Source organism: Loxodonta africana, chromosome 4 (genome assembly GCF_030014295.1).
Source record: "Loxodonta africana isolate mLoxAfr1 chromosome 4, mLoxAfr1.hap2, whole genome shotgun sequence".
Taxonomy (NCBI): Eukaryota; Metazoa; Chordata; class Mammalia; order Proboscidea; family Elephantidae; genus Loxodonta; species Loxodonta africana.
This window is the reverse complement of record NC_087345.1, coordinates 89,784,666-89,798,686: the sequence shown is the minus strand read 5'-3', so window position 1 is coordinate 89,798,686 and position 14,021 is coordinate 89,784,666. Positions and strand designations below refer to the sequence as shown.

Here is a 14,021-nt window from a genome sequence, read left to right as displayed (position 1 = left end):
CCTGGTGCCTGGTGTCCTGGTTCATTAGGGGAGGGCAGGGGGACTAGAGGTGCCAGGCCTCTGCCATGATGAGTAGGAAGCCTCTTGTGCAGGAGGCTGGGAAAGCACACTGATAATATGGGGGCAGGGGGTGTTGCACTAAGGGACTGGGCTCTTATCCAGTGTGAGCACTCGGCCGCTTCCCAGGACTGTGACCAATTCCAATTCCTCTCAGGACAAATTCAGAAATGCCACAGCGAAATTCTGGCTCTGGCAGGAAGTGGGCACCAGAGTCCTCTCCTGCTAAGGGGTGGGAGGGTAGTTTGGACACCAGCTCCCCTCCCTGCCCTGTGTTGACAGAATACATTCCTTAGGTGGTGAGAAGGCCACAAATATTCAGCTGTCTGAGGCCTGGGTTTCAGGTAGATAAGCCAACTCTCAGTCCAGCTACCTGCAGCCTTTCCTGGTGCTGACTTGGCCAGAGCTCAAAGGCAGGCCAGGCCCTGGGCCCCTAAGCAGTGTGAGTGTTTGAGTCCCTGGAGGGGCCTGTGTCTGAGATTCTGTGGGGGTGAGGGCGGGGGGAGGATATCTGTGTGTATGAGAGGAGGGAAGGGTGAGGGGTCCCAGCCTAGATACCTGGTAGGGGCTGTGTGCCTGGATTCTTGGGCAGAAGGATGAGCTGTGGGTCTGGATCCCTGGGAGGGGGCACCTGTGGGTTAAGTCTGCATGATGGGGGTAACCATCTGTCAGGGCCCCTGATGTGGGGTCTGTGTGGGAGTGTGCAGGGTGTTTTTGTGTCAGGGTCTGTGCCTGGAGATCTCCACCCCTGATGGGAAGTAACACATATGAGCGGTACCAGAGGAGGAGGTATAGGAGGTCTCTGGGTCTGGGACCCGCCCCCCCCAGGGTGGTGGTGGCATGTATGCGTTGTCTAGGGGAGTTGGTTTGAGGGTGAACGTGTTCTGTATGTTTGAGAGCACCGTCAGGGAATTTTCAGGTGTTGAGGTTGGGGGTGAGGTGGCGGAAGTGTCCAGTATCCTAGCAATGGCAAGTGATGAGGTCCCCACCAGGGTGTCAGGAGATAGAAACCCTTCCCCTGCTGGCTACAGGCTCCTCAGCGCTGCTCTTCTCAGTTGCCTTCCAGCTCATGCCCTCCTTCCTGGCCCTGTGTATCTGGGTTTGGGGGCTGCAGCCTACCAGAGTCCTAGCAGCAGCCCCCCCCCCCACTTAAGGGTGCATATGTGCACAAAAGGGGCAGGGCGCCACAGAGACACCCTTCCTCCCTGTGGAGTGGCTCCTCTGCCGGCTTTCCCAGGGATGAAAACTGGGCTGGAAGGAGTAGGTAGGACAAACTGGAGATTCCCAGAGCGCATTACATGAAGGGAGATTTATTGGAAGCCACGAGACTAAGCAAAAACGGGGAGGGAGGGGGAGCAAGCACGTCCAAACCCCAGGGGTCCTGGGGCAGCCGATCGGCCCTTAGCTCAAGGCTGTGAGGAAACCTGCCATTTAGACACGTGGGGACAGGGGGAGCTGCCAGGCATGCAGGCTAGAAGCCCCGCCTTCCCTGGAAGAAAAGAGAGGAAGCTGTGGGTAGAGAGATGCAAGAAGGTGCGCTCAGCAGTTTGGGAAGGTCAGGCCTGCTGCTTCCCGAAGCTCTTCGGCCTCTGGGGCTCCGGGACGCATCGCTGGAAGTGGGGACGGTGTCACTCGCGGAGCCGTGCATTTACAAAGCCGAGAGCACTACGCGAACCGCACGGAGCCACAGGTCTGTCCGCAGGGGGCACACGTTCCAGTGCTCACTACCAGGTTCCCGCTGCAGGGGGCGCTGCAGATGCTGCCCGTCACAGGCCGGGAGCCGGACACGCAAAGGTCTCCGCAGACGACCCCGCCCCTGGAGCTGCTGACACCTGAGGGAGGAGGACAGTGTTAGTCCTGGCTCAGTTTCGTCCCAGTCCCAGCAGCCCCTACCTATTATCCAGAGTCCCCTTCTCTTGCCCAGAACCCGTCCCTTCCATTTCTGTTTCTCTGGGAACACCCTCACACCTGAGCAAGTCTTATAAACTGTTAGCCCAGGCCCTTATTATAGGCAGAAACAACTAAGTGACCAAGTGACTACTCATTGCCCACACCCCCCTCCTTTTAGGATGGCAAATCACAGCAGAGGGCCAGCCTCCTGTTTTTGTAAATAAAGTTTTATTGGAACACAGCCAAACCCATTCTTTTAAATATCGTATAGCAGTGGCTGTTTTCACACTAGGAAAAGGCAGAGTTGAGTACTTGAGACAGAGATTGCATGGCCTGCAAACCTAAAATATTTACTATCTGGTTCTTTAGGAAAAGGTTTGTTGATCCTTCTCCCCTCAGGCCCAAGCCCTCATTTCAGAAAACATCAGCAGAGAATACTTACAGACATTTACAGCACCACTGCCCTCACACAACCTGTGGGGAGAGCAAAGAGACCATAATTAGTGGGGGGAGGAAAGCTGATGGAATCTGGAAAATTCCCCCAAGGAATTTTGATGCAAATAATATACATTTCAAACTCTGAAACAAAGTTTGGGGGTGATTGGAGAGATACCCTCCCCACAGGTGTGGGCCCCACCTCTGCTCTTCGCCCTCCAGCAGGCGCCTGTAGGTGGCGATCTCAATGTCCAGGCCCAGCTTGGAGTTCATCACCTCCTGGTACTCCTTCAGCAGGCAGGCCATGTCCTGCTTGGCCTTCTGCAGGGCCTCCTCCAGCCCGGCCAGCTTGCAGCGGGCATCGTTGAGGGCCACCTCGCCCTGCTGCTCAGCCTGAGTCACTGCAGCCTCCAGCTTGGAATTCTGGGAGGTGGGAAGGTGGTTATTAAGACTCCCTGTTCTGGGTTCAGGGTCAGAGGCCTGACCATTGGCTGTCAGAGGAAGGAGGGCCCTCACCCATTTGTTAGATCAGGGGTTGCAAATTAGTGTCCCCAGGGAATGTGGGCACAGTGTCTTCAATTTTGGGAAATTTAACATAAAAATATAGATTCCTGGTTTCTCTTGAAAAATCAGCGGATCTGGCCACACTGGGCCTGCATTTCTGCAGGGCCTGGCCCAGTTGGTCTGATTAGCTCCACCCTTTAGATGGCTATGTGCTTTCCAGTTTGCTGCTGTCCCTGCCTACCCCAATGCCTTGGGTACAGCCTGCTTCACTCATTAATTAACCTCAGCTGACATCTGAGTGTGTGATCACTGACCTAGAACCATAAGCCAAACAAAGAAAAAAACTCATTGCCATATAGAGTTGATTCCAAGACACAGTGACACTATAGGACAGACTAGAACTGCCCTATTGTGTTTCCAAGGAGTGGAATCACTTGTGCCACCAGGGCTCTGATCCACAAGCCAGAGAGGTTAAATGTCTTGTTCCAAGTCACACAGCGAGCTGGTGCCAGGACCCAGGTTTCCTGCCCCTCAGGTCAGTGCTGCTTTCTCTGTCCCATTCTGCCCCTGGGACCAGGAAAATCAGTATCTCCCCATCTCTCTCCACACTGCCCCCCTCCGCTTGGTGGGAATGAATAGAGCCCATTTTCCATGGAGGAAATGTGCCTGATGTTTGATGTTTGGTCCTTTTTCCTGCACGTTGGCAAGGGGAACTCTAAATCCAATGTAAACCCTTCTGCTGCAGCTAATTCCATCCTGTCCCTGGACTGAGGGCCAGACCATGCACTACCTGGCACTTGGCATTCTCGATCTCAGCCGTCAGCCTCTGGATCACACGGTTCAGCTCGTTGATCTCCTCCTTGGTGCGGCGCAGGCTCTCCCCGTGCCTGGCCACTGTGGCCTTTATCTCCTCGCACTGTGGGAAAGCAGGGATGCTCATCAGGATACCAGGAATGATTGTGCAGGTTGTACAGTGCTCAGCCTGCTTAACCACACATGGCAGTCCTGCCTGTGCCACCCCAATGTGGCCTGTCTGCCCTACCCTTACACATTCCTGGGGAAGGACCCTCCACAATTGTCTTGGGCATCAGAACCCCCAGATAAAAGAAGCCTTTTCTAACATATACCTTGTACCCTCCCACTGCCATGTCTAAGAGCCCGGTGTCCTGTGTCATTTACCTTGCTGCGGTACCAGGACTCAGCCTCAGCCCGGCTGCGGCTGGCAATGTCATCGTACTGGGCCTTGATCTCAGCAATGATGCTGTCCATGTTCAGGTCCCGGCTGTTGTCCATCTTCACCACGACTGAGGTGTCCGAGATGTGGGAGTAGAGGACCCGGAGCTCCTGTGGGGGTGGGGAAGTGGTGAGAGCATCTTAGACCTGAGCTCCCTCTCATAGCCCACCCTCTCACAGCCCTTTCCTGTCCCCTTCCTCTCCTTCCTCAGAAAGGCCCACCTCCATGTCCCAGCCTTGCCCCTCAACCCTGGGACCTCTCAGTGCTCCTCAGGCCTGTAGTCCCAAGGCTGAGAGGAGGAGACAGAGAGAGCCCATGTCTGAGGCCCACGGCCTGATTTCAGTCAAGGCCTTCTGCCTTAATCCTCTGGGTCTAGGACCAGAGTTCACCCCTTTGTGATAACTGTTATCATAGTAGCCATGAACATCAGCTTGTCTGGGGCACAGTAGATCAGACATCAAGATTCACTTATCTTGACCTCTCCACAGTAAACCTGCCTCCCTACCACTCAGTTTTTCATTAAAGCCTCAGGTCAAGGTCTCTCAACTCTGCTGTGGCCCTGGACTGCCTGCCTCCCTTCCCAGGGGTTCAGCAGCCTAATAGTGGCAAGTTCTTTCAAATATCTAACATGTTCCTTGCTGCCCCACTGTCCTGTGGCCCCTCACCTCCTCATACAGTCGCCGCAGGAAGTCGGTCTCCTGGGTCAGAGCCTCCACGTTGGCCTCCAGGTCTGACTTATGGAGGTAGGCACAGTCCACATCCTAAAGGGGAGAAGGTGGCACAGGGTTCTTGCTGGGGAGAAGGTGGCACAGGGTTCTTGCTGGGGAGACAACACAGAGCTCTCATTTTCTTCCCATCAGGGAGGGCATTCCATCAGGCTGAGCAGACTCCCCAAAACCCTCCTTATATGCTCATCCCAGGGCCTGGCATCATGGGGCTGGTCAAGTCCTTCATGCAGTTAGCGGGGTCAGGAGAAGGTGTGGGTAAGGGAGGGGGAGCTTGAGGTCCCCAGGTACTTCCTCTGATACCCACTGGGATGGGTCGTCCAGAATCCGCTTCTTAGACCATCACCAAGACTTAGAAACTAGTGAAAAATGGGTCAATTTAAATGATGTCTCCCCATCCCTGGTCCTGGAGCTGAAAGCTCATGGAAAGAGTTCTGAATCTGTGTCAGAAGTGGGTTAAGGGCTCAACTCTGCCCCTTCCAAACCTGTGTGACTCAGGGCAAGACCTTTAACCTCTGTGCCTCAGTTTCCTCACAATAATCCCTGCTCTCTTCATACTGAAGTGAGAGGCCATGAGATGGTACTTTGTAAAGAGTCAAGTCTAAGAGGCGAGGAATGATGGCTACTGTTTATGCCAGCATTTCCCAGCTGACACTAGCCTGAGAATGTGGCCATCTCTGTCATTCATGTGCCAGTATTTACTGAGTGCCCACTCTATGCCAGGCACAGGGCAGAAGGAGGTGGGAAGCCAGTGGCCAGGTGGGAGTAAGCTCAGAGAGGGGAGACTATTTGCTCTGTGTGAAGCAGGCAATGTGCGCTGATGTCTAACCTACCCAGGGAGCACTGGAGCATTTGGAAAAAGGAATAGGAAGAGGTGGGGTGTGATTCTCTGAATCATGGTGAGTGTCTTCTGCCTCTGCCCTCGGCTGTGAGTTGTGGGATGAGGGTTCTGGGGTCACTCACCTTCTTCAGGGCTACAAATTCATTCTCAGCAGTGGCCCTTAGTGCCACTTCCTCTTCATACCTGAGGACAAAGGGGACAAGGCTCAGTGGCTAGAACTTCAAGAGGCTGGGATTTGGGGAGAGAAAAAAAAGAGAGACAGGGAGAGAGAAAGAGGGCCTAGACAAACAGATTCCAGGACTTCAATCTTTTGGAGGTGGTCACAGAATCAAAAATGTTTGCCCAGAAAGGACCTCTCCATCCTTTCCCTCTGGACACTCAAATCAACCCATGTCACCCAATGTTCTTCCTGCTCTTATTCCTGATGTGGGTCAGGTGGTGCCCTGAACATCTGTGGAGACCTCCTCTCTGCTTCTGGACTGTAACTCCCTGGGGGCCAGGAAGCCTGCCCTGGTTCTGGTACCCTCCCCTTCTTCGCCTCCTTCCTTTCTTCTCCCTACTCCACCTCAGGGCCTGAGATTGCAGCTGGCACATGGCAATCCTCAATAAACTTTTGATGAAATAATGAAATAAACATATCATGACGAAAGGCAGCTGGAGCAGCTCAGAGCCTCTCCAATGTTTAAACTCCAGCCTAAAAAAGAAAAATTTCCCCATAGGCTTCATGTCATCCTCTTCTTCCTGTTAGGAAGTTCCTCTTGTGGTCTAATTTAAATCCACCCTGCTTTGACTTCATAATCCCTTTTTCATTCTCCAAACCCTACTTCTTGTTCCCGAGGACAGATTCGAAAGCAGAACCACTGTCTGCCTGCACTCACCTCTTCTTGTAGCCCTCCAGCACCTCCTGCACGTGGTTGAGCTCAGAGGCCAGTCTCCCACTGTCGGCCTCCACGCACTCGGCCTCCCGCCTCAGCGTGTCGATGTAGCCATTGAACAGAGGCTCCAGGTTGCTCTCGCAGCACCTGCGATTCTGGTAAAACTGCCACTTGGTCTCCAGCAGCTTGTTCTGCTGCTCCAGGAAGCGCACCTAGTGCGGAAGTGTGGAAAAGTCGGTGGGAGGAGCCAGGATCCCTGGCCCTCCTTAGAGAGCTGGCAGGTAAGCCTGGACTAGCACTGAGATGTGCAGAGGCAAGGGTGGATGCCAATGCCCCTGCTGGACTCTCCTGGCCTGAGGATGTGCCAGGAGAATCCTCATCCCATGACTGCTCGTTCAGGCCCAAGTGAGGGTCTGTCCAGGTGCCTCTGGGTGGGAATAATGAGTGAGAAACTGAAGGGCAAAAGGGCTGTGATGGGTTACAGTTGGGCTGGGGAAAGAGGTAGGGATTGGGGTAGTGCTAATCAGGGAGGGCTTCCTGGAGGAAAGGAAGGTAGAGCAGGATGAAAGCCTTCCATTGTGAGCTTCCTTGGGGCAGGGCTGTAGCTTACTGATATATGTCTTTAGTGGCCAGCCCAGGGCTTGGTGAGCAGTTGACTGAATGGATGGTCAAGGTGGGAAGGGTTTCCTAGGAGGGTGAGATCAGAGGGTAGCTCTCACCAAGCAGGATGGGAGGAGGTGGGGTGTGGTTCTAGGTGGCCTAAACTCATGTGTGCAATTCGGAGGTTGGGCGCTTGTATGTCTCTGAAGGCTAGGCAGGTAATGTGAATGGGTGAAGGTCTTGGAAAATAGAGCGGGTGAGGATTTGGGAAGTGGGGCATGCAAGCTGTTACTGAACATCATTCACACTGGAGAGACAGCAGTAGTAACAGTGCCTTGAGTTAGTCAGAAAGGGTCTCAATGAAGTTGGGGTCACTGGCCTCCAGTTTTCCACTTCTCATTCATTTTATTTGGAGTTGAGACGTTGGCCTGCCTTTTAGCCCTGAACCCTTTCATCTAACTCCATGAGCGCAGCCGGTCCTTCCAGAAATGGGGAACTAGGACTGCTGATGTTTTATGTAATAATTTTAGGTAGTCTTAGTCAACAGGGCTTGAGCTGAGGTAGGGGTCTCATGGCTGCCTCGGCCCAATCTCACTTTTCAAAGCCATGGCCAGCTCACATACTGTGCCACACACACCCTTGTGGCAGACAAGCCCTGGTGAGGAGAGTAGTGGGGCCCCTGCCCAGCATCACACAGCAAAGGAGAAGTTGGGTGCGGAGTCCAGGCCCCCTGCCTCTGAGTCAGGACCCTTTTCATACTCCACTCTCTGGCCATCTTTCCTGGGTGTGAGTATCAACACCCTTGGGCACAGTGCCTGTTGAGGTGGACCAGGGTCTTCTGGAGGGATGCAGGGTAGCTGGGGCCCCAAACTTTGGGCTCTCTGGCCCCAGAGGTCTGGAGAGCTGGAAGGAGTCTGGATTTGCAGCCCTGCTCTGTCATCCCCCCGTCCCTGGGCCATTGTTGGGCCTCTTCCACCCTCATTTCTCTTCTCTGCACTAAAGGACTGCGCTGGCACAGTGATCCCCAAATATCAACCCTTCACAGGTTGACTTCAGGATTTCTGCCATCTGCTTGTACTATTTTACTCAATATATATTCATAAATGGATTCACTTAACATTTACTATTATGTAAAGGGGAAACTTTATACTACCACCATAGATTTAAAACCACTACCACAAAAAACAAAACAAAAAACCCCCAAACCTGTGATTCAGACCATAGTGACCCTATAGGACAGGGTAGAACTGCCCCCATAAGGTTTCCAAGGAGTGGTTGGTAGATTCAAACTGCTGGCTTTTTAGTTAGCAGCCAAGTTCTTAACCACTACACCACCAGGGCTCCATAAAAAGAAATCATAAGACATTATATTCTAGCTGAAACTGTTGCCCCAGACAGTTCTGAACCCAAGGCCTACTCTCTTTGTTAAAATCCAGGGAGTGGTAAGTATCAGAGAGATGTTAAAGATATATTGGCACTTCATAAGGGTTTCTCCTTAACCTGATCTTAAGTATTCAAACAGACAGGAAAGATGAATTTTCTCACCTTGCGTTTCACGTTATTTAATGCTTCATATCCGTGCCAATTAAAATTATCACATAAAATATCAGCAGTCCTCATACCTCATTACAGGAGAGGCTGGTCTGGTAATTCCCAGGTCCCTCGAGGACCTTCAGTTTCAGGAAGAGTGTGATCAAAGGCACCCACCTTGTCGATGAAGGCAGCAAACCTGCTGTTGAGGTTCTTGATCTGCTCCTTTTCCTCCTGCTTCACGCACTGAGCGTTGGGGTCGATCTCCAGGTTGAGGGGCGTGAGCAGGCTCTCATTGACGGACACGGTAGTGATGCAGGGGGCACTGAGCCCGGCCACACCGCCAGAGCGGTAGCCGAAGCTGCGGCCGTAGGAGCCGGCGCGGAAGCCCCCGCTGACGCTGCGGCTGCCGAAGCCCCCAGTGAGGCCGCGGTAGCAGGAGACGCCGCGGTAAGGGGCGGCGGTGATGCAGCAGCGGCCGGCCCGGGGCGCGCAGGCAGAGGCGCAGCTGAAGGCGCGGGCTCCGCAGGGGGAGCCGAGGCGGGTGGAAAGGCAGGTCATAGCGGCGACGACGGGAGCGCAGGGCTGGGGCGGCGTCGGAAGAGACAGGTGGCTGGACCCCAAGGCCGAGCTGCGCCTTATATCGCCCCGCTTGAGGGACCACGCGGCCCGCGCGTTTACGAGCTTGGAGGGCTCGGCCCTCTCGCCTCACCGAGCCGGGAATCAAAGCAGACCCAGCCGCCCCGCCACCCACATAAAACGGCTTTGGCCTCGGGCCCGCGCTTTATGGGGCTGGAAAGCGCCTGGTCAGCTTTGCGCGCGCCAGGAGCTGTGGGCCCCAGGGGGCGGGACCCCTACACCCCTCCGGCGGGACTCTGCCCGAGTAGCTCAGGGAAGGCTGGGTCATTGGCTCGGTCCCTGGGCAGGACAGCTGGGTAGGAAGCCTTGGCCTTCATTCATTATCTGTGCATTCCACATGGTGTGGGGGGTGAGAGAGAGAGACAGAGACAGAGAGAGAGAGGGAGAGAGAGAGAGAGAGGATGTGCGCCTGAGTTTGTGTTGAAGAACGGCCTCTAAAGTTAGTCCTGCAGGTTCATGCCATGACCTTGGGCAGGTGAATGACCTTTCTGAGCCTCAGCTTCCTCACCCGCAGAATGGGGATAATAATCCTAGTAAACCTAGTGCCGTCGAGTCGATTCCCACTCATGGTGACCCTATAGGACAGAGTAGAACTGCCCCACAGAGTTTCCAAGGAGCGCCTGGCGGTTTCAAACTGTGGACCCTTTGGTTAGCAGCTGGGGATAATAATAGTACCCATTTAAGAACTGTTGGGAGTACCTAATGAGTTAATGGACTGGAAAGCATTTAGGGCCTTACCTGGCACTTAAGAGCTTCATAATGTTTGTTTATTTATTTGTTTGTTCTATTTATTCTACTATTATTAATTTGCCATCCATCTTGCCTCCCTTTAGGCAAAAACTTTCTCTTTCCTTTTCTTTCTCAGGACTTAGCTCAGACAGCCTCTGCAAGTAAGTCTCCTCCCCATCCCCCAGCCGCTTGGTACACCCCTCTCCACTCCACTTGGGGGGAGGATGGGAGGTGCACTGCGGAGCCTACAATGCATCTAGCACTGTGCTAACAAAACAAAACAAAACCAGTCGCCGTGGAATCAATTCCAACTCACAGTGATCCTTTAGGACAGAGCAGAACTGCCCTATAGGGTTTTTAAGGAGCGGCTGGTGGATTCAAACTGCAGACCTTTTCATCAGCAGCCCTTAGCATGCCGTAGCTCTTAACCGCTGGGCCACTAGGGCTCCCAGCACTGTGTTAAGGGCTGTATAATACATTATTTCATCTCACCCCCAGGACAGCCCTCTGGGGTGGGTATTACTGTGCTCATTTTCCCAGATTTGGAAAGTAAGCTCTTGTTTAAAGCCACACAACAATGGACTGGCAGAGTGAGAATCTGAATCAGAGCCCCCTCCTCCACACTGGACTCTCCCAGGGTCTGAATTTTGGGGAGCTGAGTGAGGGCTGAACTCTGAGGCAGGAGCACAGACTTCTGGGCTCTGGACTTCGGGAGAAATTGGCCTGATCCAAAGCCTTCCCCTCAGCTGGATCTTGGCCACAGCCACCAGTTCTGGAATGCTGCAAAAAAATTTTTATTTATTTATTTATTTTTCATAAAGGAGGTTAATTATATGCCTGATTATCAGTGAGGAAATCCAGAGTGTGTGCTCAGCAGAGAGCATTAAAGAGAAGCAGGCAAATCACCCTTCCTTTGCTTTTAAATGTGTGTTATTATTGTGCAAATGGCAATTAAGTCCTGAAACTCCCTAGATCTTCACAGCCAGCCCCGGCTGTGGCACCTCGTTTTTTTCCAGAGAGTGCTGCGCTGCACCCTTAGCTATCTTTTCCAGGCACTCATGGTCCTGAATCCCTTTGGTCCAGCCCAGGTGTGTTTTGTAAGAGTTTAAACGCAACTTTAGTTCCACCCTCTATAGAAGTTGTAGCCCAACTCAAAAGTGTCTTTTGCTTTTTACCCTCAGCTGGAATCTCTGACTGTGGCTAATGCTTGGTTTCAGGATTGTGCGGAAACCCTGGTGGCGTAGTGGTTAAGTGCTACGGCTGATAACCAAGAGGTTGGCAGTTTGAATCTCCCAGGCATTCCTTGGAAACGCTATTGGGCAGTTCTACTCTGTCCTGTAGGGTCGCTATGAGTCAAAATCAACTTGATGGCAGTGGGATTATTTCTCCAGGGAATAGGATCGGAGAAGTCTTCTTTCAGCACCTTCCCCACAAGAGGAAATTGACCTACCCTGAAACATGAACGTTTTAAATTAGACTTTTGGAGGCACTTACACGGTGCATACTTGGATCTCTTTCTGGGTTTCATGGGTAGATGGAGAGGACTTTCTGTGCCATCACAAACAACAAGGAGGTTAATAGTCAGCCTTTCTCCACACTGATAATTTAATATCCAGACAAAGGGGAGAGATGCTTGCTAAGAACACAACCTAAAAGGGACAGAATCAAAAGATTTGGCCTTTAGACCACAGTGGTCCCCAAAAAGTTAGCACTAAATCCCTGACCTATCCCAGGGAAACATACTCCCTGGTGTCCTCTTTATTATTCTTGAAACCCAGAGGAGAGAAATGGGCTGAAGAATGAGAGATTTCAGACACAACCAAAGCCTTCTCCATAGAGAGGGTTGGTAGTCACAGGTGCTGGGAAAGAGGAGGGCTCTCCATTCTTCACCAGATCTTCTAGAAAGCATTCTCCTGCCCCTTTTGTCTCCAATACATTGATCTAGTGATGAAAAGTGAATGCTGTGTCTCAGTTACCATGTTTCTCTTTTAGCCCCCAGTGGGTCCTAGGAGCCAGTTCAAGGTAGAGAGCAAACCTCTACTGAGCACTCATCAGGTACAGAGTGTGAACAAGGAGACTGCATCCCCGTGCAAAGCAGGCACATGACACAGAAGACCTTAACATAAAGTTGCATGGGGCCTAGCTCTACTGGAGGGACACCAGGCCATGTGGGTTTGGCAGGAGAATGAGTGTTCACTATGGGGACTGGGGTCCAGAGGTCAAGGCAGGGTCTTGGAGGAAATGACACTTTGGTTGGACCTTGAAGAATGGTGAGTGATGGGATATGCTGAGATGAGAGAGATGAGGGGAATTCAGGCAGAGGGAACCACATGAGCAAAGACACAAAGCAAGGAAGGCCAGAGGATATGAGGGAAACGGTGGGCAGTCAGTTTTGGCAGAAGAATACAATGGGGTAAGGAAAGGGGGAGAGGAGGCTAACTGAGGCTAGATAGTAGATGGTTGGGTGGGCTTCGAATGTCAAGCTGAGTACAGGAGGTGTTTGACCTGAAGAGAGGCAGGCCCCAAGGGGTGTGAGGGAATGTGACAGGGGGTCAGTATATGGAGTATCTAAGGGTGTGTGTGTGTCTACCTATGGTAACCTGAGACATCCTTATGAAACACAACTTCAACATTAAGATACCCATTTCAGAAATACATCGCTTTCTTCTCTGTGGTTAATGGTCAAAAGCACGAACTCTGGAATCAGACACATCTGGGTTCAAGCCTGGACTCTGTCAGTTACAAGCTGGGTGACAAGTTACACAGCATCTCTGTGCCTCAGTTTCCTTTGTACTTAGAATGAAGATAATAAAACATGCCCAGTGTCATGGATTGAATTGTGTCCCCCCAAAGTATGTGTCAACTTGGCTAGGCCATAATTCCCAGTATTGTGTACTTGTCCTCCATTTTGTGATGATGTAGTTGTCCTGTGGTTAATGAGGCAAGATTAGGTTATGTTAAGAGATTAAGTTATGTTTGTTATGTTAATGAGATAGGTTTAGGGTGGCATGCAACACCCTTACTCAGGTCACAACCCTGATTTGATGTAAGGGAAGTTCCTCTGGGGTGTGGCCTGCATCACCTTTTATCTTACAAGAGACAAAAGAAGAGAGAAGCAAGCAGAGAGAGGGACCTCAATACCACCAAGAAAGATGAGATGGGAGCAGAGCACCTCCTTTGGACCCAGGGTCCCTCTGCTGAGAACTTCCCAGACCCAGGGGAAAGTTGATGTGGACCCTCTCCCACAGCGGACAGAGAGAGAAAGACTTCCCCTAGAACTGACATCCTGAATTCAGACTTCTGGCCTCGAATCGGAATTGACTTGACGGCACTGGGTCTGGGTTAGCCTCCTAAACTGTGAGAGAATACATTTTTGTTTGTTAAAGCCATACATGTGTGGTATTTCTGTTATAGCAGCACTAGATAACTAAGACACCCAGGGACATTGTAAGGATAAAATGAGGTGTATATGTAAAGCATTAGCACAATGGCTGATGCATAGTAACTGGACAATAAATGGTAGCTGCTATTATTATTTCCTCTCCATCACCCTGGTCACCACAGGTGCCTACCCTGACAACCATCACAGGACTCCTGGCCTCTCTTCCAGGTCTGGGAGCTGTGGCTTCTTGCACACTGAAACTGTCCCAGCTGGGACCCCCAGTTCCACCCCTCAGTCCAGGCTTGGGAGATCAGCCTCAGAGCTTCTCTGAGAAGTTCTCCTGAAGGGTGTCCCATATAACAGGGAGCCCTTTGAAAGAGACCGTCTGGAGAGTGTGGCCATGCATTTATTGACTAATTGAGGGAGAGAATCTGTGCTGGGTGGGGTAAGAAATCTTACAGGCACATAGGAAGGGATGGAGGTGGGCAGGCAGGCTGGGGTTTTAGGGGTCCAGATATCTGGAACCTTCAAACCACATTGTCCACACACACCTACCAACTTCATGGGTACCATAGCATGA

At 52.0% G+C, this 14,021-nt stretch overlaps 1 protein-coding gene across 1 annotated transcript; it reads right to left on the bottom strand.

The window, feature by feature from the left end:
* Positions 1-1,081: 1,081 nt before the first annotated feature.
* On the bottom strand, positions 1,082-9,252 carry LOC100655416 (keratin, type II cuticular Hb3). The gene is made up of 9 exons (XM_003405455.2): positions 8,869-9,252; positions 6,565-6,773; positions 5,809-5,869; positions 4,786-4,881; positions 4,066-4,230; positions 3,677-3,802; positions 2,585-2,805; positions 2,390-2,421; positions 1,082-1,889 (listed from the first exon to the last, which is right to left on the bottom strand). Exons 1-9 carry the CDS (start codon positions 9,250-9,252, stop codon positions 1,723-1,725), a joined length of 1,461 nt encoding a protein of 486 aa, XP_003405503.2. The 3' UTR covers positions 1,082-1,722.
* Positions 9,253-14,021: the final 4,769 nt, after the last annotated feature.